This window comes from Aspergillus chevalieri, chromosome 8, assembly GCF_016861735.1.
Source record: "Aspergillus chevalieri M1 DNA, chromosome 8, nearly complete sequence".
Taxonomy (NCBI): Eukaryota; Fungi; Ascomycota; class Eurotiomycetes; order Eurotiales; family Aspergillaceae; genus Aspergillus; species Aspergillus chevalieri.
The window spans coordinates 1,114,348-1,135,204 of NC_057369.1; the positions used below are offsets into that span (position 1 = coordinate 1,114,348).

Below are 20,857 nucleotides of genomic sequence, written 5' to 3' on the forward strand. Positions count from 1 at the left end.
GTATTCAAATGCTCTGATAGTCCTCTATGCCAGGCCGTGTCATCAATCATAACCATACATATCCGTGCAAATGCTACGGCACAATCTTGTACTTTCCCCCACTAACCTCCAACTTCCCCTTCGAAACCATCCCCGCCAAAAACTCCCTCAACTCCTCGTTACTAAATGGAAATCCGCCCGGCACCACCATCTTCAGCATCATGACTATCTGCTGCAACGGCATCGCCCCCTGGTTGGTCAACATGCCCACGATAAACTGCCAATACAGGTTCATCTTCTCCATTGCCGCTGTTTCGGCAGATTCCTTGGCGGCGGCTGCGGCGGCGGCGTCGGCTGCGGCGGCTGCTGAGGTGTCGTCGTTGGTGTCGTCGGTGATGTTGGGTTCTGCGGTTGTGCTGGGTTCGTTTTCGCCGGATGGGAGGGTTTCGAGGACGCGGTAGGTTTCGCGTTGGGGTTCGGTGAGGATGCGTTTGCTGATCCAGAAGAGACATGCACTGCGGACTAGTGCTGAAGACATTTGCAGTTCCTGCGTAAGTTGTTCCAGTGTTTTGGTTACGGGTGGCTGTTTGTCATCCGGGGTTGTGGATTGGAAGGCGTAGATTACGGCCGCTTGCCACGTGGTGACCTCGTCAACGAACACGCGATCATCAAGATCCAGCTCGACGGTCACTTGTCCCATATTGTTGAGCCAGGTGAGCTTGCGCGACGGCTTGAGTGATTCGAAGCCTGTGGAGTAGCGCTGTTGTAGTGCGGTGATTTCTTCTGGAACCTTGAATGCTTGTTCTTGGATGTCTGGCCAGAAGAAGTGGGAGAGAATCTTAGCGTGTAAGTCCGGTATTTCCTCTGTAGGTTCATCCGGATTCGTAGACTGGACCAGTCCCTGGTCATTCCGGATAACCCCGTCAACGCGTCGAGAATCAAAGATATCTCTCATCATAACCTCGCACGCTTGCAAGGCATTATCACCAAAGCGAAGCTTGAGCAGTTCCAGAACCGACATCTCCTGCACATAATCGGTTCGTTTCTGAAGCAGTCGCTCCGCCAACATATTCTGCATCTCCTTGACAAACGTCTCCTTCGACTCAAACAAACTGATCAAGCTTCCAATGACATCCGCAGTCTTCGACTTGCGGAAGTCAGGTGCAGCGTCTACCGGATCCGGCATCCAGTTCATATCATTCCAGTCCAACTCATCTCCGTCGTTCTGTAACGAGTTTTGGTGCGCTTTGGTCAGCTCGGCTGACAGCTCCGCTAGCGTCTCTCCGGCTGACGGTGCCAATTGGCCTTCTGCATCTGGGTCTGCAAGGAGACCGCCCACGATCACCTTGACGGTGTCATCGCGGTCGCGGAGATATCGCCGGATCGGGCGAGCGACACGATCGAGCAACACACCCTTGGGGTCTAGAAGATTCAATGCTCGAATGATAGAAATGTACAGCTGCAGAATTTCCACGGTCGATGCACCAGGGTGCAGCAGTCGTTCGCATAATACTGAAGCGAAGGATAATGTGAAGTATAGCCGCGTAGCGGGATTAGTCGTGAAACGCCGTAAGTCATCAATGGCACCACTGCTAGCAGGCCATTCAACCATCACATCGAACAGCTCACGCATCCGAAGCGTCCCTACACACGTAAAGCCAGTTTCATACCACTTCTCAACATCACTCAGGTTCACATCGAGATGTTCCGACGATTTTCCGGATTCGGGGACATTAATGATGGCCAGTACTTGCACAACAAGCCGGGCGAATACATTCTCAACCCAATGTCGCAAATGCTGCGATACCAAACTCGGCCCTTCCCACTGGCCCGGGTACGCAGCTAGAACGAACTCAATCATCATTGAGTTCATAACGCCCGCAAACACCTTTTGCGCCTTATCTCCGCCCAGTCCAACGAGTTGTAAGCCGTTGAGAAGTGACAGCAGTCGGTCGCGTGCTGCGACGACCTCCACATCTTCATTCTCAGTCATCATTTCCATCCGAGCGTCGACGGACGGTTCCTCGCGCCAGCGCCGATACGAAACCGAGAACTCTCGATCCACCTCCATATTCTCGTCTATGCTGACATCGTCACGGGCCGCTTCTTCCTTCAACGCGTCAATTCCCAGTATAGTCAAAGCTTCTTTCGTAAATTCTCGGTTTAGTAGGGCGGAAACGCGGTCCCACGGCAGAGCAGACGAATATGCCACCATGTGATGAAAGGTTCTATGTAGCTTGAGAAACGCTCGCTCTTGCTCTGAGGCGTCCAGCAGAGGCAAGATGTATTCCGCAAGGCGAGTAAAGTATATCCGTCGCGCTAATTCCAGACAACGGACGATTCTCTGTAACAAGCCTTCCTTCTCAGGATAGCACAGCAACTGTACGATCAGCATTCACTCACAGACCATGGGTCTAGAACAAATTGGAACCCACATCAAAAAGTCCATTCCGGAAGTTCTTCAGAAAATGTCTCCGAATCTCCTGCCCATACCAATCAATTATACTCCCCCGCTGCTCCTGCGAAACCAGAACCCGCAACGCATCCGCCGTCTTCCTCGACGGTCTCTCATGCCGATTCCACCGCTTCAAAAACACATCTTCATCAATATCCTCAAATGCCCCCAACGCCGCAAATCCCCGATCCGGCACTGCCAGAAACGCAGTAGCGGCGTCCCATGCCCGGTCCCAAGTCTCTTGGTCCGGTCCTGGCTCGTCCGGCTCTGTAAGTTGGCTGTCTTCGAAAGATCGCGATGTCGCAAGGGGATCGATCGATTTCAAGGATGGGCTGTCAGTTGTTGAGAAGGGGCCTGGGGCCGGTGACGCGGAGAAGACGGAGTTGAAGACGCGCTTGCGACTGGTGGTGATGGTGGAGGTGGGAGGCATCGTGGGCGGTTTAATGGGGATACATTGCGTCCAGCCAGCGATGGAGTCGAGAGTTGTCTTCTTCATTGACGGACCATCTTTTCAGGCCTTGTCTGGCTGGTCGTCGTGGTCGTCGTCGTCGTCGTTGGTTCTCATTGTTTTGGCCGAGCGATAGGCTTATCGCTGCCAAGAACTTGTCACGTGAATATACCAGTAGCACTTGTACGGGACTGTTAATTGACTAGGAGATATAACATTGGAAAAATAGACAATAGGGTAGAGAGCAAGGCCCAGAGCTACTACAAATGGTACTAAGGGTGATTGTCGACTACACCACCCACTGCCGTACTGCTGCCGTGGACACCGCGGATATATATTGCCAGGAATAGAAAAGCACAAGACCAAAGCCATTTTACTGTACTATGCCTATCATTATGACAAGCAGTCTCTATTGGGTATCGCAATACGAACATGAACACAATATGCATGCAGCATCACATTGCATACTCCGAAACAGGTACATCGGTAGTAGCCACATGCAGCAAATCAAGGCCTCTGCTCCGAACGCCTAGACGACAAATCAAGAACGACCGCTAAATCCCCCGCTGACTGAATTGGCATCCTAGAACCCTAGAACCCTACTCAGTATGATCATCCACCTTCTCCCACTCACTATCTGTGCTTCCGTATCCCGAGCTCTCCCCGCTTACACTGTGTCGCTTTCGGGCACCCTGTTCCTCCGGCAGCTGAAGAGTAGCCGACGCAGCGGTAGTGCTCCCTGTAGGCAAAGGAGTTTCTTGCCGTTGCTCCTCAGTCTCTGTGTCGCTCTCGGTATCAAGTGCCCCCGGTGTCTTCATAGCATCTCCCCATCTCGATTTACCATCCGCATGAACCTTCTTTCCTTCCTTTTCCTTCTGAGCCTCCTGGGCCTGCACGGCTCTCAGTTCCGCAGCAAACCAATTAATCGACCACCATAGCGCACCGGAAAGGAAGGAGAGAATGAAGAAGTGAATGCTGTAGGTTGCCAAGAGCAGTGCGAAGAGGAGGAGCTGCAAAGCAGCGAAGGTGACGTTGGTTGCGACGAGCAAGGTCGGAGTGGGACCAGGAGTGAAGATGCTGGACCAGAGGTCTTCAATGAAGAAACCCATAACGGATTGCCTCTTTCGCCTCGTACGGGATCTGTCCGGGGAATAACAGGATCGAGTATCGGGCCGTTTGGGGGAATGACGTTTGGCGGACACGGAAATCGAAATCCGCAGAGAACGGCAACTGACAAGGTTCGGAAGTCAGTGAGAGACGCAACGACAACCACGGAAGGCAGAAGCAACGCTGGTAACTACTCCGGATTAGATAGGGATATTGCACTCACAGCCAGTAAGGATTCCTTTCCTAATATCGGGGGTTGGCCGACGCGATGAGCAGGAGAGAGGAGGAAAAAAAAAACCAGCGGAAAAACCAGGTGGAGAAGAAGCGGTAACTGGACCACTTTTTGACCCCAGGATTTTCGCAACGAACCGACTCGGGAGGTTAAATGGATTCTACCCCGTGGGGAGAGTGTACTGTGCACGTAGTGCGGCGATATGGTAGTGGTAGTGGTGGTGATGGTGGTGGTAGTAGAAGTGGTGATGTTGGAGAGATAGTGGTGATGGTAGTAGTGGTGGTGGCAGAAATGCACGTCATCTGACTATGGAGGGGCTCTTTCTGCCAGAGTCACGCTCAAACATCAGTCAACACCCTATGCTTTATTCGATTAGGCATGCTGTCTCTATCAGCCCAATAGCAGATGACCGAAACATGTTTGGGCAGAAAGACAGCTGCGGCTACCACCAGCACCACCACTACCACCACCAGCACTACCACTTGACGGCAATCAAACGGAAATCATCGGATTCCATTTTACTGCGTCTGATCAAGAGTCAGTGAGACGAGACGGCCATCCTCCGAATTTGGTGGTAACTTGGTCTATCATTAGTCCCTCATTTCAACTATGCCGTCACCAAGCCCGTTTCATACCTCGGAAAGTTCAGGACTCCTTATGGGTGGATGCATTGCTCTTTATTAGCATCCAGTACGCAATATTCTGTAGAGCCACCGTTATCTGGGTCTGTATTAACCCCTCTCCCCTCTCTGACCCATACGCAGACCCGGGTTGGTCAGCATCAGCAGGGGACCGGATGTCCTCATTGTGCTTGTTTGTGATGTTGTCACGCGATTGTTTTTTTCTGATCTCGTAGTACAACGAGTAGCACGTGCATGTCACGGGAAGCCTTTCACTCTCGTGGTTACGATGATACTGTACGGACTATACCCCGGAGCATATACTGTTTTTATCTGGCTTGTTCAGTTACACTGCATGGATTAGACGCAATCTCCTAGCCAATAAGGGAACTGATTTCAAATAGTTTCGATTCTCTTATCTACTCCAGAGACTCTGACTGGTCTCTTCTAGTGGATTCGGCCCATTCCCCCGCGCCGATTTCCCCAGCCTGGCTCTATCCACGGCTTGGTCCGGGCGATAGCTAACTTCTACCATGTCTATACTCTTGCAACAGTCATCCAATTGCTATCCCCGGCCTAGAAATGCATTCTCTTTTCCTTTATCCCCATTCGACATGTCCACTGCAGATCGCCTCTTGTCCGGCAGAAGACTATTTCGCTCCTTGCCCGGTCCTTTCCACGAGCAAGCATGTTTTTACTCCGTGCTTGGATTCCGGCAAATCAGATACGCGGGTGTGTTTTCTTTCGGGCCCCGAGGTTTCATTTGGGAACCGTGGATGGAACCTGGGGAAACGGGGAAACCGAGAACTATAAGTATAGTCGTTTCCCGGCCTTTTTTCTCTGCTTATGTCCTGGCAGAGTCGTTGGTTGGAGCTAGCCTTGCTTGCATTTTCATTGCCAACTTTCTTGGCTTTCCTCCTCAGTCTTTTCCTTCCTCACCCCTCTTATCTTTACCTCACCTTCTTACTTCCTTACCGGTGCGAGTATGGATGAAAAGCAATTGGAAGCCAAGGATATCGACAAGGAATCCCTGGATGGATTCGCCCATCATGCTGAGAACGCAACGGCTGACCGGGAACCATACGGGCCACCAGGTCTGCGCGGCCTGGTAGCCAACCCGTTCGTATTCCTCTGTGCAGCATGTTCCACGCTCGGAGGTCTTGTGTTCGGTTACGACCAGGGTGTGGTGTCCGTTATTCTGGTGATGGATCAATTCCAAGACCAATTCCCGCAGGTGGCGCCTGGGGCTCCTGGAGGCGGATTTTGGAAAGGTCTGATGACGGCGATGATCGAGCTGGGTGCTTTGGTCGGTGCGCTGAATCAGGGTTGGATCGCGGATAAGATTTCTCGACGGTATTCGATTGTGGTTGCTGTTGTTGTGTTTACTATCGGGTCGGTTCTGCAGACCGCTGCGATGAATTATGCCATGTTGACTGTTGCGCGAACAATTGGTGGTATTGGTATTGGCATGCTTTCCATGGTTGCTCCACTTTACATTTCTGAAATCAGTATGTTCGTCCATCACTTTGATGAAACCCACCCTCTAACCGTTGTGATCTATAGGTCCTCCCGAATGTCGTGGCACGCTGCTAGTGATGGAAGAATTCTGCATCGTGCTGGGAATCGTCATCGCATACTGGATTACATATGGTACGCGATTTATGGCAGGCGAATGGTCATGGCGACTTCCTTTCCTGTTGCAGATGATCCCCGGATTCATCCTGGTCGCCGGTGTGGTTGTCTTGCCGTTCTCTCCCAGATGGCTCGCTTCCAAGGAACGATATGACGAAACACTGCAAAGCCTTGCAAAGCTGCGACGACTGCCGCCGTCGGATAAACGAGTGCGACAGGAATTCTTGGATATCCAGGCGGAAGTTCGCTTCCACAAGGAAATGAGCGCAGAGAAACATCCCAACCTTCAGGGTGGTGGATTCAGAAAAGAATTCCTTTTGGAAATGGCGTCTTGGGCGGATTGCTTTAGCAAAGGGTGCTGGCGCAGAACCCATATCGGTGTTGGCATTATGTTCTTTCAGCAGGTGAGTAGGGACTCGTATCCTCCTGCCAGACGGACACTAATACGCTGTAGTTCATTGGCGTCAACGCTCTAATCTACTACTCACCAACCTTATTCGAAACCATGGGCCTAGACAAGGACATGCAGCTCCTAATGTCCGGCATCCTCAACGTCACGCAACTTGTGGGTGTAACCACCTCAATCTGGAGCATGGATACCCTCGGTCGACGATGGCTACTCCTGAGCGGCGCCGCGCTCATGACAGTGTGCCATATTATCATCGCAGTCCTTGTTGGACTGTACTCTGACAACTGGACCGCCCACACAGCCGAGGGCTGGGCCAGTGTGGCCTTGCTGCTTTTGTACATGCTCGCGTTTGGGGCTTCTTGGGGGCCAGTACCGTGGGCGATGCCATCTGGTATGCATCTCGCAATTAAATGAAACCAAAAATAGAAAACGTCCACTGACGCAGCACAGAGATCTTCCCGTCGTCGCTCCGCGCAAAGGGTGTGTCCCTTTCGACCGTGTCCAACTGGCTCAACAACTTTATCATCGTGAGTCACCAATATATTAAACAAAGCATGCAATCAAATATAGAAATGCTGATGCTGACGACACAGGGCCTCATCACACCCCCATTAGTCGAAAACACGGGCTTCGGCGCATACACCTTCTTCGCCGTATTCTGCCTTCTCGCCTTTGTCTGGACATTCTTCTTCGTTCCCGAGACCAAGGGCCGCTCGCTGGAACAAATGGATCACGTCTTCAAGGACAACTCGAGCGCTGCCGAACAAGAGCGCCGCCAGGCCATTGAAGCCGAACTGCTCCGAGCGGAGGCCCATTATTTGGAGGAGCCGTAGGGCAATCAATCTCTCGACAATGGATCGAGGTCCATGTGATCGCTGGAAACATGGAATCTTGTCTTAGGACTATCTCGGGGAAGAATCCGGTGCGGAGTGCTCCGTATCCACACTGTACCGGTGGAATATCGGCCTTGTGCACCGACACGCCCTGTATTGCATTGTCACTTTCTCTCTTGTGTATATAATATCACGACCTTTTATGATCAGAGCCCATGAACGAAATATAACGAACGATTACGAGAAAAAAAAAAGGGTCAAATGACAAATCAGGCCCCAAGGAAAGAACACCGAATAACCCCGACTTGCTATAATCTGGGCCCAAAGGGCTGATCGCTTACCTTTACCGCTTGTGCGGTCGAATAGAAAGTTCGCCTGAACCAACAATTATGCATAGCATGCACCGTAGACGCCCAGACGCAACAGCGGATATGCATTCTGCGATCCTGTGCGCTCAGCTCGGTTATGTATAGGGCGTTGTGTGAGGTACTCCGTACTTTGTACATAATACATGGCGAAATGTATGTGCCACTTACGAATCCCGCCCGCGTGCATTGATTTTCGCCGGTGCTAGCCTAGCGTCTCCCTCGGGTCACAGGTCACATTTCATAGACAGACCGACTGTCAAGCCAGGTTGACAGGATCGATAAAGTACGGAAAAGAAATCCGTGGGCCGGGCCTAGATGATCCTCATTGACTGTACAGGTACGAGTACTAACTGTACATACACTTTTGTACTGGTAAGCTCGTATAGTTCTACTTTTTACTCGGCGCATCTTTTATTATTATTATTCACTCTGATTGATCGTGTTATCGTGTCGCTAATTATGGATAAGCGCTGTCCGTTCAAGTCCGTGCCCAAGTCTGAGCACATGACACGATGCATGGCTAATGTAATTAATCGAGGGGGCCAAACGTGCCGGCCGTAAGCAATAAGCAGTGGCAAGCAACTGAGCTTTGTTTGTTTCAGTTTGACACTCTGTTATGGGGGTTTCGAGTACGCCTCGTCTACTCTTGCTATACAAAGTTTCTCCGTATTTCACCATCGCTATAATGAAAAGGTATTAGTTATCTGCCTCGGGCCCATCCAGGGCCCCATGCAAAGTGTATCTCTGGGGCTGAATGGCCTCGGAACACACTAAACTCGATGCATACTAGTGCTCTCGCGGAAAGTTCCCGACAGTCTTAGAGCAGAGCCTCCTATGCACCCACCTACCCAGACAATAGAGAGCGACAGGAGAACCAGCCACAAAAACGAGCCAGACGGATATAGACCTGACAGATGAATCATGAGTTAGTGACGGACCGATTGCCATCAACTGCAGCTCCTGAATCATTACGGAGTCAATCTTTGAAGGAAACGATTTCCGTGACATCGTCGATTCGTCAAGAATCTTGTCAGCGCTGCATTTTTGCATCCGAACTATTGATTGTCGTCCCTGTTATCTCGGCTAGTGTGGTTGGTTTTTCTGGGTCTGGTCTGCGTTCTTTTGGTTCGACCCCTCAGGTCGTGACCTGACAACCCCCCGTGAGGCTGATTTTCGGATCCCGGTACGGTGTACGGAGTTTGTATTGTCCCTTTTTCGTGGTCTCTCCACTGGCCTGTCCGGTGCTTCGGTGTCGGTGCTTCGCACTGATGAGCACTGATCACAATGGGGAAATCCGAATTGGGGAGAGCGAGAGGGGAAAGGCAAATGCAGCACTGCCCTGGATCTGACCAGAACCTCCGAGATGACATATCAATACGGAACACACAGTGGCAGGGGTAGTCAAAAGACCGAGGGAAAAGAAAAAAAAAAAAGGACCCCAAACAGGGTAATAAAAAAAGAAATAACAATAAGTGTTTCATACGCGGATTTCGGAAAATGCAGAAGAATGCTAAAAATGCCAAATGCCAACAATCAAACCCAGCCGTTTGCTATGGTTTGCTTGCTTTTCTTTTGTTGTTCTCCTGCGTAATCACACGGCCGGGCCCGACAACAGCCAGTAACGAGCGACGGGGCGGTTTTTTGACAGACTACTATACGATACGATGTTGGGTGCAAGACCACCTGTACCTGTACTAGAGCCGTGGCAGTGATGGTGAACAGCCCGGTTCCAACCCAACCCACTTCGATGTACTCCGGCCCATCAAGTCAGTTTTCAAATGCGGGTTATTGTACATTAAATACGACTAAGTCCCAGTCTTTTCGAAAGCCAAAAGGCAAAAAAACCGACGGACGGCACATGTCACTACACTAGGGCTGCAGCCAATATCGAGGCAGCAATAATTCGTACATTGGACGAATCCACCATACTTGTACGTTTAGTTACTACTTGAGGCTCTTTTTTTTTTTTTTTTTTGCCCCGAAACATTTCTACATTTACTAGCTTGATGCATACTACGATTATCTTTCCTTTCGGATTTGCATCCCTCTTCCCCGACTTGCCTCGTGTTTCCTGTACGATTGCATTTGCCTCCTAATACAGCTACTTGTTATATACATCGATCACCTGCCACCACCGCCAGATGTCTTACAGAAACATACCCTCTTCTCAGCCACATCGCCGGCCTCGCTCGTCCCAAGGCCCACCTTCGTATACTACTACCACACCCGCGGTTGAGTCACCACTGCAACTCAGCCCGAACCCGGGTTTATCGCAGAACCACCTCTCCATCCCCGCTCGGGACCCTTCGGGCTTCGCAGATCCAAATACTAGTACTGGTCCCGTCCCCAGCATAGCGGGCGATTTTGCGAATCTAAACACAGTTCCGAGAGGTGGTGTTCGTGGCGCGCGCAGCTTCTCGTCTCCGTCGCCGGCAATTGGATTGAGTACAGGGCCGACTGGGTCGCCGTTTTTATCGCCGGGGGTTTATCCTGCTGGACAACAGTCTTCGCAGAGTCGTGAGCAATTGGCTGCGTCGGATCCTAGGTATAGCACTGCAAGATCTGTCGCGGTCGGGTCGGAGTACTTGTCGGGGAATATGACGCACGAGGCACATAGTATGTTTCCTAGCGATGCGGTGCTGATATGTGTCTGTAGTTACTGACGAAGTTAGACTGGGGCTGGCAAGGACGGCCGTCGCATCCGCATCTTCAACAGCCGCCTATAGGTTTCGATCAGCCGTATTCACCGCAGCAGTCGGTGTCGCCGGGGGCTTTCCCTATCGATTACGATGCGCGACAAGGTATGCCACGGAATTATTATCAATCATCGCCATATCTTTCGGTTCCTAGTCATGGGCTTCCTCAAGGGGCTCATCATCCGAGGAGGTATGTTAATCGCCTGTGCTTGGTGTAGTATGGAAGTGACAACTGACGTGGGTAGTGTTTCAATGTCGTACGCATATCCCAGTAGTTCGGTAACTGGGACGCTTCCATCCATGTCAGACCAATCATTCCTGCCCTCGTGCGTTGTGCTACTTTGCCTAAGAAGGATATCCTGGCTAACTGGCGCAGATCACCCTCATACTTCGTTCACCAACCCGAATACTACCTCCCAGAAACCTCACTTCCGTGAGTCGGATCCATGCTTTCACTCAACGACGACCAAAACACTGACAAATAACTTTCTAGATCCCACGCCCCCTCGATACCAACAAGCCCACAGCCCCAACACCCAGGCGCAGGCCCAAGTCCATACTACACCTCTCCCTCACCTGCTCCAACAGCATCCGCATCTGCCTCCGCATCCGCATCAGCATCCTCATCAACCGACCAAGATCGCCAGGTACGAGTCATAAGTTTTCGCCCCAAACCCCAATGCTGGGAACACGGCTGCAACGGCCGCGAGTTCTCGACATTCAGCAACCTACTTCGCCATCAACGCGAGAAGTCGGGGGTTGTGGCCAAGGCTGAATGCCCGGTGTGCGGCGCAGCGTTTACCCGCACGACGGCAAGGAATATTCACCTTGCGCAGGGGAAATGTAAGGGGAGGGACTAGCTTGGACTGGGTACTGCTAAGTGAGAAGACATTCATGGTTTGGAATTGGAGGATATAATGAGGACCGAAATAGGGACAAGGACTCGAGGATTCATTTTGTTTTGGTTTGGTTTGTTTCAACACATATGCATGATGGTGTTCGGCGTTTTAAGGCACGGGAATAATTTTGCATTGTTTATATTGCATTTGTACAGAGCCTAGAGCTTGAATGATACCATTGTCTATACAGACCATAAATACATAGTTATATACAACAGACACCTCAGGCCAGTGAGGCTTATCAGGCCAATATCAGGCCAATATCAGGTCAACGCCGCCCCACGTGCTACATCACCATCACATGATGTCAGCTGATCCCCGCGTCCCAAACGGGTTTAGCGCAGGCCCCTTTGGAGATCGACTGGCAGCGTCATGCCTCTTCCTCTTCTTCCACTGACTCACTTTCAACTATTTTGCTTACTTTTGTTCAAAATGCAGCTGGCTTGGTAATTCAGTCAGTACGTTTTTCTTCTACTTGCTGTTCCTATTTGCAGGTGTGACTCTTCTTTGCCAATCCGCCGGCATCTTCTCTCGCGAACGAGTACCCCCAAAATGAATCTGTCCTTACTTGACTCTGGAGGTTTTGCATTAAAGTTATTCTCTCGCATATCGCGGCGTTGTTTATTATCGTGATATTACCGTACATTGCTTTCAGATTACTGAAGATGGCGTCTATCTTCACCTTCGATCCCGATCCTCCGCGGGTCTCTTCGCCGTGGTCGACATCGGAGGCCTCTACGCCTCAGCCTACTCCTGCCGGTAATCGACTGGCTATTAGAACACGTTCCAGCGCGACGCTGCGCAGTGCAGACCATGACTCTTTGTCCGACTACGGGATCTCGAAGTTGGATCCGGAGCCACAGGAGGGTCCGACCGAATACAAGCTCCATCTTCTTCTGCGGCCTCGCCGATCATACACGACCATGTCTACGGGACATGTCGTGGCGGGATCGTACCATTCCCGAGCGAGCTTGTCAACTTCGTTCCCTACCACACCGTCTAGCTACGAGACCGCCATGAAACCACAGCAAACCCGCTCTACGCACAGCCGGCAGGAGCGTCTCCAGCATCTAACGACGCAGCTGCTGTGGCGGTTGCAGCAGTCCTCGCCGTTTCACTCGTCTACCGCCACTAATAATCTCGTCCTGCCTGTTCTGCCTGACATGGCAACGCAGTCGGATGCTCCCCAGAGGCCGGCAAGATTGCTCCCTGGGCTTGAGGAGAGTCAGGGTGCATTGTATGAGATTGGGGTTGCGGATGACGGGACTTTTGTCGGACTTACCCAGGATGAGCTGGAGGAGAGTCTGAGCAACTTGCAAATTATGGCGGATAGCCTGGGCTGTAAGGTGGATGTTCTGCGAAGGGTCGTTGTTGGTGAATGTGAGTGGGAGGACGACTCTGTTGAATCTCACGTAGAAGGTCTTTGGGTTGCAGAGGCACTCGTTAGTCCGGACTTAGATTACTATCGGGCGGCGCCGTCGGAAGGTGATGCGTCTGGGGCGACTGAGAAAAAATCTGTCTCGGAGGACAATCATTCCAGCACCGAACAGATTCGCGTATCCATCACTGGTCCCAGCACCGCTGGCAAATCATCCCTGCTGGGTACGCTGACGTCTTCCTTGCTGGACAACGGAAGAGGAAAAAGCAGGCTGAGCCTCCTCAAGCATCGACACGAGATTTCTTCTGGAGTTACCAGTTCCGTTGCGCAAGAATTGATCGGATACACGGCTGGCGATTCTTCAGGACCTGTCGATGTGATCAACTATGCGTCTGGTAACGTTGCTGCGTGGGATGACATCCATGCTGTGTCCACTGGCGGTCGTCTAGCCTTTGTTTCTGATCTTCCCGGTTCGGTGCGCTTTTCGAAATCTATGCTCAGAGGACTGATCAGTTGGGCGCCGCACTACGTGATACTCTGCATTCCCGCCAATTGCGATGATGGAACTACACCGGGTAGTGACGGCAAATCGGCAGAGCAAACTACGGAAATCGACCTGGCTCTGTCGTACCTGGAGCTCTGCATCAAGCTTGAAGTGCCTATTTTGATTACTATAACTAAGATGGACCTCGCCTCTCGTGTGGGACTGAGGAATACACTCGCAAAGGTTCTGTCGGTACTGAAACTTAGCGGCAAGAAACCGGCCATGTTACCTGTGTCAGGCTCAACCGATAAGATAGCAGGCCTGCAACGAGTTGGAACAGCGGAAGGCGGGGAAGTGAGGAAAGCCATCGACGCTATGGCTGGTGATATACTATTAACAGTGCCCATCGTACTCACAAGTGCTGTGAACGGGTCCGGAATAGAGAAGTTACATGCTTTTCTACGATATCTTCCAGTCCCAGCGAAGCCTTCCCTGCGGACTGTCGATTTGCCTAAGGCGCATTTGCAATTGTCAGCTGGCATCGTATTCGATATCGACGAAGTGTTTGCTATTCCGCCGTCGAAAGTGTACTCAATATCATCTGACCAGACGCCAAAGGAGAACCAGGGCGTTGTTCTATGCGGTTTAGTCCGTTACGGTGCTATTTCGATAGGTGATGAGATCGTCGTTGGACCCTTATTGGCGAATCCACACTGGCAGCAAGTCCGTGTCGTCAGTGTCAGAAACCTCAGGCTGCCTGTTCGCAAACTCACAGAAGACCAAGTCGGGACCGTCGGTATCGAACCTATATCAAAGCCAGACGAGCCATCACCGCACCTCGGCAGGATTCGGAAAGGAACAATTTTGACCAGTCTACCGCACCCCGTGCCGCTTCATACTGGCTTCGTCGCTACGTTCTCATCCAGCGAATTCGCATCAGCAGACTCCCCGCCTTTGCTTCTGGGCGGAAACGCCATCGTCTACATCGCCAACATCCGCACGGCAGTGAAAGTAACCTGTGTGGAACTGGCCGAGAACGAAGTAATCTCGACCCCGCCTTCCCCAGCAGAACCTGGGTTCTTCAATTTCGACGCCGACCTTGACCGTGGGCAAACTACCGGCGATACTGAACGCCGCAATGCAGATATACAGAAGGTTATCGATTCCACGGACACCGTTGAGCAGGAGGACGTCCATATCACGTTCTCATTTGTGACATCGTTGGAGTGGGTGGAAGCTGGATCGAGAGTGCTTGTCATGCCTGGTGTTTCCATGTCGGCATCGTCTACGCCTGCGTTGGGGTCGGGGTCTGGCGGGCTTTCGGGGTTGGAGGGATTTGTGGGGAGGGTTCGGGAGGTTTTATGATGGGGATGTTACTAGAGAGATATTCGCTATTCATTTCGGGATGTCTACCATTTTGCTTGTTTATTTATTTCAGAGGACCGCTAGTCCAGCATCATGTTCGGGTTAGATTGCTTTAATTTCTCGCAATACATGGCGATAATGACACCCTTCTTGCTCGATACATCTTTACATTCGCTCGATTGAATTCTCACTCACGGCTGGCACGTGTATTTGGGGCATCTTTGCACAGTTGATCGATCCCTGGATTTTCTGTGGTAATGGAGATGGAAATATGAATTGGTTTGGTTCAACATAAGTGGGCGCTTGGGCGTTTTCTTGCGGACATGAGAACGGGTCCAAATATCTCCCTGTGGCGAGGCCAGTGCAGATGATTATAGGGCCAAGGCACTCCAGTAACTAGTGATTCAACCTTTCCAGAAAGGATATCAGCTAACAATTCTGGAGACATTCAATCAAATGACGATTCTCTAATGACCGAAGAAAACGAGATCTCCAGCAAAACAAAGAAATAGAGTAGAACTAATAGAATGAAATAGAACAAGACTCTCCAGCAACGTAAACCCTTAACAGGAATGAAGTCAAAGAAGAAAATCATAGGCCCCACGCCGCTCCTTGAAAATCTCGGCTTTATCTTCATTAAATGACTCGCGCAACGAGAACTTGCCTCCCAAACCTTGCTTGCTCTCCTCCTTTTCCTCCTCCTCCTCCTCCTCCTCATTATCATCATCGTCATACACCGTATAGGCTCGTTCAGAACCGGGACCTCTTCATCGCCCGAGCCGAAGGAAACTTCGTTGTCTGTTGGGGGCGCGGGCAAGGTACAAGAGTCGTCTGAATCACTGTCGTTGGGAAAAGCGGGTGGAATGTCGATTCCGAGATCAGGTTGTTCTGAGAGATGCAGTCTACGTGCAGGTGCTTGAATTGCAAGGGGAAGTCGATGGGTGCTCCTCCTGTATGGAATGGAGCATATCGACGACGGAGATTTCTGCACAACTTCTCATGCCTACCACATTTCAAGACGGTTAGCCTGATAATTCTCGTCCAATATAACTTGCATCAGGATTGAGACTGAGAGTGTGATTCGCTCTAGTTCCAAGACCTCGAGGTTTAGGGAGGCATTGCCATTGTCGACATCAAAGCTTGATATTGGAGAACCAGATGTCTTTCTCAAACTTGGCAAGATAGTGGCTTGAAACTAGCCTGTGAGAACCTAAAGAACACCGCCGAGCTTGGGCCATTTTGAAGATGCAAGATATGAATGCTGCGTCTCGGTTTGACGGCCTGCTCGTTGTCTTTTGTTCCCTCGTGAGAGGGATCCTCCACCATATCTGACTGCTGGAGTGGGTTGATTGTTGAATTCAAGATGTAATCCGTGGTTGTATGTATCCAGGTACTTGGCTCGTTGCTCAATGGTGATAGTTGAAGGATGTGAGAGAAGTAGAATTGGAGGGCGCAAAGTATGCCTTTTAGCATTTTGACTGCCTGAAGCTGAAGGCTCTGTACTCGCCTGTAGGCGGTGGCCTACTATAGTGCCTAATACAATTGTCTTGATACCTCAAAAGCGATGAGGATGTGACGGTTGACCTAGCTTGCTGCCAATATACGTGCGTATCCATACCCTAAAGTAGGTTTCATAAGAAAGTGATATTCGAAACGTAAATCTAGAATATAGAAAACCACTTAAATTAATCACCGCCTCTCAAACCTCAACGGCACATCATCCCTCATCCCCAGCGTCAGAAACGCCGAACTCTCCCCCAGCGCCTTCTCAGCCCTCTCTTTTGCCCCCCTCTCCTCCCCAACAAGCCTCACCCGGTACTGCCAAAAAACAACACTCAGCGCAGCCACAAATTCCACCTCCGCAAACTTCTTCCCCATACACGCCCTACTACCATCACTGAACGGGATGAATGCGCCACGAACGGGCTTATGCACAGTATCGAAATCTAGTCCTGCGACATTTAACCCTTCGATTCCGTCGTTTTTTGCGAGAAAACTGGTTGTGTTTCGTTTGTCCCAGCGAGAAGGCTTAAAAATGGTCACGTCGGGGCCCCAGTATTCGGGGGAGTAGTGTAGGGCGTTCGCGTTGAGAGATATTGGGACGCCGGGTGGGAGGGTGTAGGTTGTTGAAGCGAGGGTTATGGGGGCGGGGGAGTGAGAGGTCCATTTTGGGAGGGTTACTACTGGGGGGTAGAGGCGGAGGGTTTCTAGCTGTGTCTAGTTAGCAGGTGGTTATTGGGATGAGGAGGGGAGCAGAGGGTACCATAACACAAAGAGGAGCGATTAATTTAGGAAAAACCCGTACATAGTCCCATTTCGCTAGATCTTCGGGCTCATCCGCAACCGCTTCTTTGATACCCTCATACAACCAATCCTGGATATCCTGATGCATGGCAAGCAACACAAACGCAAACCGCAAACTCGTTGACGAAGTCTCATGTCCGGCAATGGTAAACATGAACAGATTTCCTAGTATCTCCTGGTCTGAGAGACCGGCCCCGTATTTCGACTTCGTATCTTCGTTTCCAGATTCTTTTTGTTGCTCTTCTCGTCGCGCGCGAACTAATCCTGCTAGGAGGTTGTGGGCGTTGCTTTCTTCTTCCTGTGACATGGTTATTAGGGCGCGTAGGTATTTGCCTAGATTGTGGTATGCCTTCAGAGGCGTCTTAAAAAATGGTCGCAATATGAAAGATAGCCATTTGGGGAGGATGCCAACGGTTAGGAAGATGGACGTTAGGTTGGGGCCTATATACTCCGCTACCGAGCGGAATGTAAAATCATATCCCGGTGATGGCGTAGCGGAATCTCTAAATTGGTCATGCGCATTTGCATTTTCTGTGGTGCTCTTTAAGGAAGGTTTGAAAGGGAGGTGTACGCCAAAGCCCGCACCGCAGAATATATTCAATGTTAGCTTTGTGATATCATCTTGCAAACCCGGGATGATGAGATTGGACGAAGTGTCGCTGGTGCTGGAGTATTGGTCTACCCAGTGAGCTGTCATTTCAATGGTTTGGCGGATGCTCTCTTTCCAGACTAGAGCGTTGTTCTTTTCGTTGAAGGAAGATTGCGTGTAGCGGCGGTGACGGGTCCATTCTTTTTCTTCACTCTGTTTGTGTCAGTCTGTTCTTTCAATCGGGTAGATTTGGCTTACAGTGAGGACATTCGAGCCATAGATTTCCATTCCCTCTACACCATTAGCCAAACGCACACAAAATCCACAGACATGAAAACCCACCGTACTGATGACTCGGCTTCGGAAACCTCTGCCTCTGCCTACAAACCTGCGCAATAATTCCCGCATCTCCAACCTGACAACTCACCGTCCCCGGCGTAACAATCAAGTAAGCACCCCCATACTTCCTCTTCAACCGATCCTTGACCGTCCATCGGAACTTGAACCCGCTGTCGTAGACATAATCTGCCAGGATTGTGGGAAACCAGTTTTTCACGAGGTTTTGGAAGGTCCGGGTTTCAAGGAGGCCGAGCCAGAGGATGTTTACTTCGGAGACGGGGAATATATAGTAGGGGAGGTTGGTTGAGCGGGCCAGGCGGATGTTGTGGAGGAGGTTAGAGAGGAGGCGGAACGCGAGGAGAGTGAGGAGGACGAGGGCTAGGGTGAGCCAGTACATGTTGTTATTGCTTGGTTTAGAGGCTGTAATTTGTGCGGCGATCACCCTGCAGCGCGAGGTCCCTTTTATACGTTCCATGTCAGGCGATAATGGTGTAACATGGTGTTCGTATATCAGGTATCTCGTACATCTCGTACAACCTGTCTCGACTGATCCTCCAGTCACCATAGTAAGCAGAATAAGCATAATCCACCATGTATACGAATGGGCCAATCACAAGCCCTAAGTAAAAATCCCCTAAAGTGGAATAGCGTATCAGCCTTATCTCGTCTGACGTCACGTGTCGTCCAGCAAGCAATTGCGTGAGACGATGCGTTCATTTGTACTGCGAAGGGTAAAAGAGTGGTCTATTGATTTGAAATCGCTATTATCGCGCCAAGATGGACGCCCCAGTGAAGAGATCTCGAGCGAGTAAGCCCAAAGTGCGGACAGGCTGTCTCACCTGCAAGTCAGTCATCGAGGCCAACTGATAACAAGACATGTACTAAACAGTCCGAATTGAAATAGGGCACGCAGAATCAAATGCGACGAGGGCAAGCCCGAATGCAAACGGTACGACACGTCACAAGCTAGACAACCCTGGACAGGTCAACTGATAACGCACGCAGTTGTAAAATCGGTGGCAGAAAATGCGATGGCTATCTCCCAGCCCAAGAGGGAATGCTTGCAATGGTGCCCAAGCAGCTTATCGATGTGCCGGCGGTAACAGTGCCAGGAGAGTCGCGAGCGCTGGAGTTCTTTTTCCATAAGAGTGCGCCGCTGCTGGCGGGGTTTTTTGAGGGTGCGTTTTGGAATGGAAGTGTGTTGCAGCTCAGTCTTGCGGAGCCAGCTATTCGGCAGGCTATTGCGGCTATTGGGTCTGTTCATGAAGAGCAAGGGTTGAAGAGATTGGAGGATAGCAATGTCAGCAGTGCTGGGTCTCAGACTGCGGTGCAACTGTACAATCGCGCGATTGGGTTGGTTATCGCTAGAGCAAACGTGGATCCAAATGCAATTCCTGCGGTAACGATGGCAAGTATCCTGTTCACTTGCTTCGAGTTTCTCCGTGGTAATGCCCCAGCCGCGGCATCCCATATCACCAGCGGTGTTCGTCTGTTACAGGAGTGGCGCGACAAAACTGGTACTCAACCTGTGGGCCCTTGGGGTCAATCGCATAAGTCATTTGAATCGCAATTTATGGAGACAGAACTTGCACCAATTCTGAGTCTCTTCAACCTGAACACATGCGAGTTCGGTCCCGGTCAGCGCAGTCGGGTCATTCTCAATGCGGTCAACGAGCAGGGCTTTCTTGTGCTCACAGACAAGTTCGAAAGCCTCCGCGAAGCACGCGTCGCACTCGTAGACCTGGTGACTTCGACGTCCGTGCTATTCAATAACATGGACGAGGGCGTTGGCAAAGGACAACTCCCTGATACCAACCTTGTGACAGTCTTCAGTGGCATGCGCAACAACCTCGACCGGTGGAAGGCAAATTTCGAGGATCTCGTTGACCGCAAAGGGGCAACATGGGATAAAGCACAAAGAAGTGCTGCAGACAATATCCGTGTCATGTGGTGTAGTACAGAAATAGGCATTATTTCCTATGCAGTGGGAACCGAAACCGCCTGGGACGCTCATCGGGATAGCTTTGAACGGATCCTACGCTTGTCCGAATCACTCATCTCGGACACAGATCGCTACCCTAATGACTTATCCAAAACACTCAGTCTGGATCTGGGATTGATATTCCCCCTTCACGCAGTGGCCTGGAAATGCCGCTGGCCGCTTCTGCGTCGTCGGGGATTGGATCTTCTGCTTAGGAGCCCAAAACGGGAATGGCTGCTTGAGGCAGAGCGGTATCATACATTATTCACACGAGTCATGGAGTTCGAGGAATCTGCCCTGTCGGTCCCTTTTATAGATACCCCCGGTGCAGACGAAGAGGATTTTCTCCCGCCCGAACAAGCGCGCATCCACGACTTCTACTGCCAGCCCCTTCCCAATACCACATCAAGAACAGGAAATAAGTATACCATGCATGCCGTGACTTTCGAAACTAAGCCAGACGGCCCACATGGCGAACCGCGGTACCATACTGACTGTATTTGGATGCCGACTACTACCAGTCCGATAGTAGGCAAAGGAGACCAGGGAGACGTTGAGGCGATTGCACCGTTGACAAATCTGCTGTCCACTAAGAAATGGGCGAAGCCTGAATTGACAGATATGCAGACGGCGAGTTTGTTGAAAGGTGTTGTTATTGGGTTAGACTGATTTCATTTTACCTTGATGCCTGATGACTATTAATCAGTTATCACCGATTCTTGTTTTCTTTCCTGTCATG

At 50.9% G+C, this 20,857-nt stretch overlaps 7 protein-coding genes across 7 annotated transcripts; 4 read left to right on the forward strand and 3 right to left on the reverse strand.

Annotated features, from left to right (window-relative positions):
• Positions 1–73: 73 nt before the first annotated feature.
• ACHE_80374A (anaphase promoting complex subunit 2) lies at positions 74–2,930 on the reverse strand (the record flags this gene model as incomplete). The annotated part of the gene is made up of 2 exons (XM_043283737.1): positions 74–2,359; positions 2,415–2,930. The coding sequence occupies 2 exons, from the start codon at positions 2,928–2,930 to the stop codon at positions 74–76; spliced, it is 2,802 nt and encodes a 933-aa protein (XP_043140987.1).
• Positions 2,931–3,481: 551 nt separating this feature from the next.
• On the reverse strand, positions 3,482–3,991 carry PKR1 (V-type ATPase assembly factor PKR1; the record flags this gene model as incomplete). Its single annotated transcript, XM_043283738.1, has 1 exon — positions 3,482–3,991. The coding sequence occupies one exon, from the start codon at positions 3,989–3,991 to the stop codon at positions 3,482–3,484; it is 510 nt and encodes a 169-aa protein (XP_043140988.1).
• Positions 3,992–5,826: 1,835 nt separating this feature from the next.
• On the forward strand, positions 5,827–7,715 carry ACHE_80376S (sugar porter family MFS transporter; the record flags this gene model as incomplete). The annotated part of the gene is made up of 5 exons (XM_043283739.1): positions 5,827–6,349; positions 6,405–6,877; positions 6,928–7,273; positions 7,333–7,409; positions 7,476–7,715. The coding sequence occupies 5 exons, from the start codon at positions 5,827–5,829 to the stop codon at positions 7,713–7,715; spliced, it is 1,659 nt and encodes a 552-aa protein (XP_043140989.1).
• Positions 7,716–10,224: 2,509 nt separating this feature from the next.
• On the forward strand, positions 10,225–11,439 carry ACHE_80377S (uncharacterized protein; the record flags this gene model as incomplete). The annotated part of the gene is made up of 3 exons (XM_043283740.1): positions 10,225–10,699; positions 10,756–10,969; positions 11,025–11,439. 3 exons carry the CDS (start codon positions 10,225–10,227, stop codon positions 11,437–11,439), a joined length of 1,104 nt encoding a protein of 367 aa, XP_043140990.1.
• Positions 11,440–12,343: 904 nt separating this feature from the next.
• On the forward strand, positions 12,344–14,905 carry ACHE_80378S (uncharacterized protein; the record flags this gene model as incomplete). Its single annotated transcript, XM_043283743.1, has 1 exon — positions 12,344–14,905. The coding sequence occupies one exon, from the start codon at positions 12,344–12,346 to the stop codon at positions 14,903–14,905; it is 2,562 nt and encodes an 853-aa protein (XP_043140991.1).
• Positions 14,906–16,594: 1,689 nt separating this feature from the next.
• On the reverse strand, positions 16,595–17,906 carry ACHE_80379A (uncharacterized protein; the record flags this gene model as incomplete). Its single annotated transcript, XM_043283744.1, has 2 exons — positions 16,595–17,116; positions 17,169–17,906. The coding sequence occupies 2 exons, from the start codon at positions 17,904–17,906 to the stop codon at positions 16,595–16,597; spliced, it is 1,260 nt and encodes a 419-aa protein (XP_043140992.1).
• Positions 17,907–18,914: 1,008 nt separating this feature from the next.
• Positions 18,915–20,787, forward strand: ACHE_80380S (Zn(II)2Cys6 transcription factor; the record flags this gene model as incomplete). The annotated part of the gene is made up of 3 exons (XM_043283745.1): positions 18,915–18,982; positions 19,042–19,086; positions 19,143–20,787. The coding sequence occupies 3 exons, from the start codon at positions 18,915–18,917 to the stop codon at positions 20,785–20,787; spliced, it is 1,758 nt and encodes a 585-aa protein (XP_043140993.1).
• Positions 20,788–20,857: the final 70 nt, after the last annotated feature.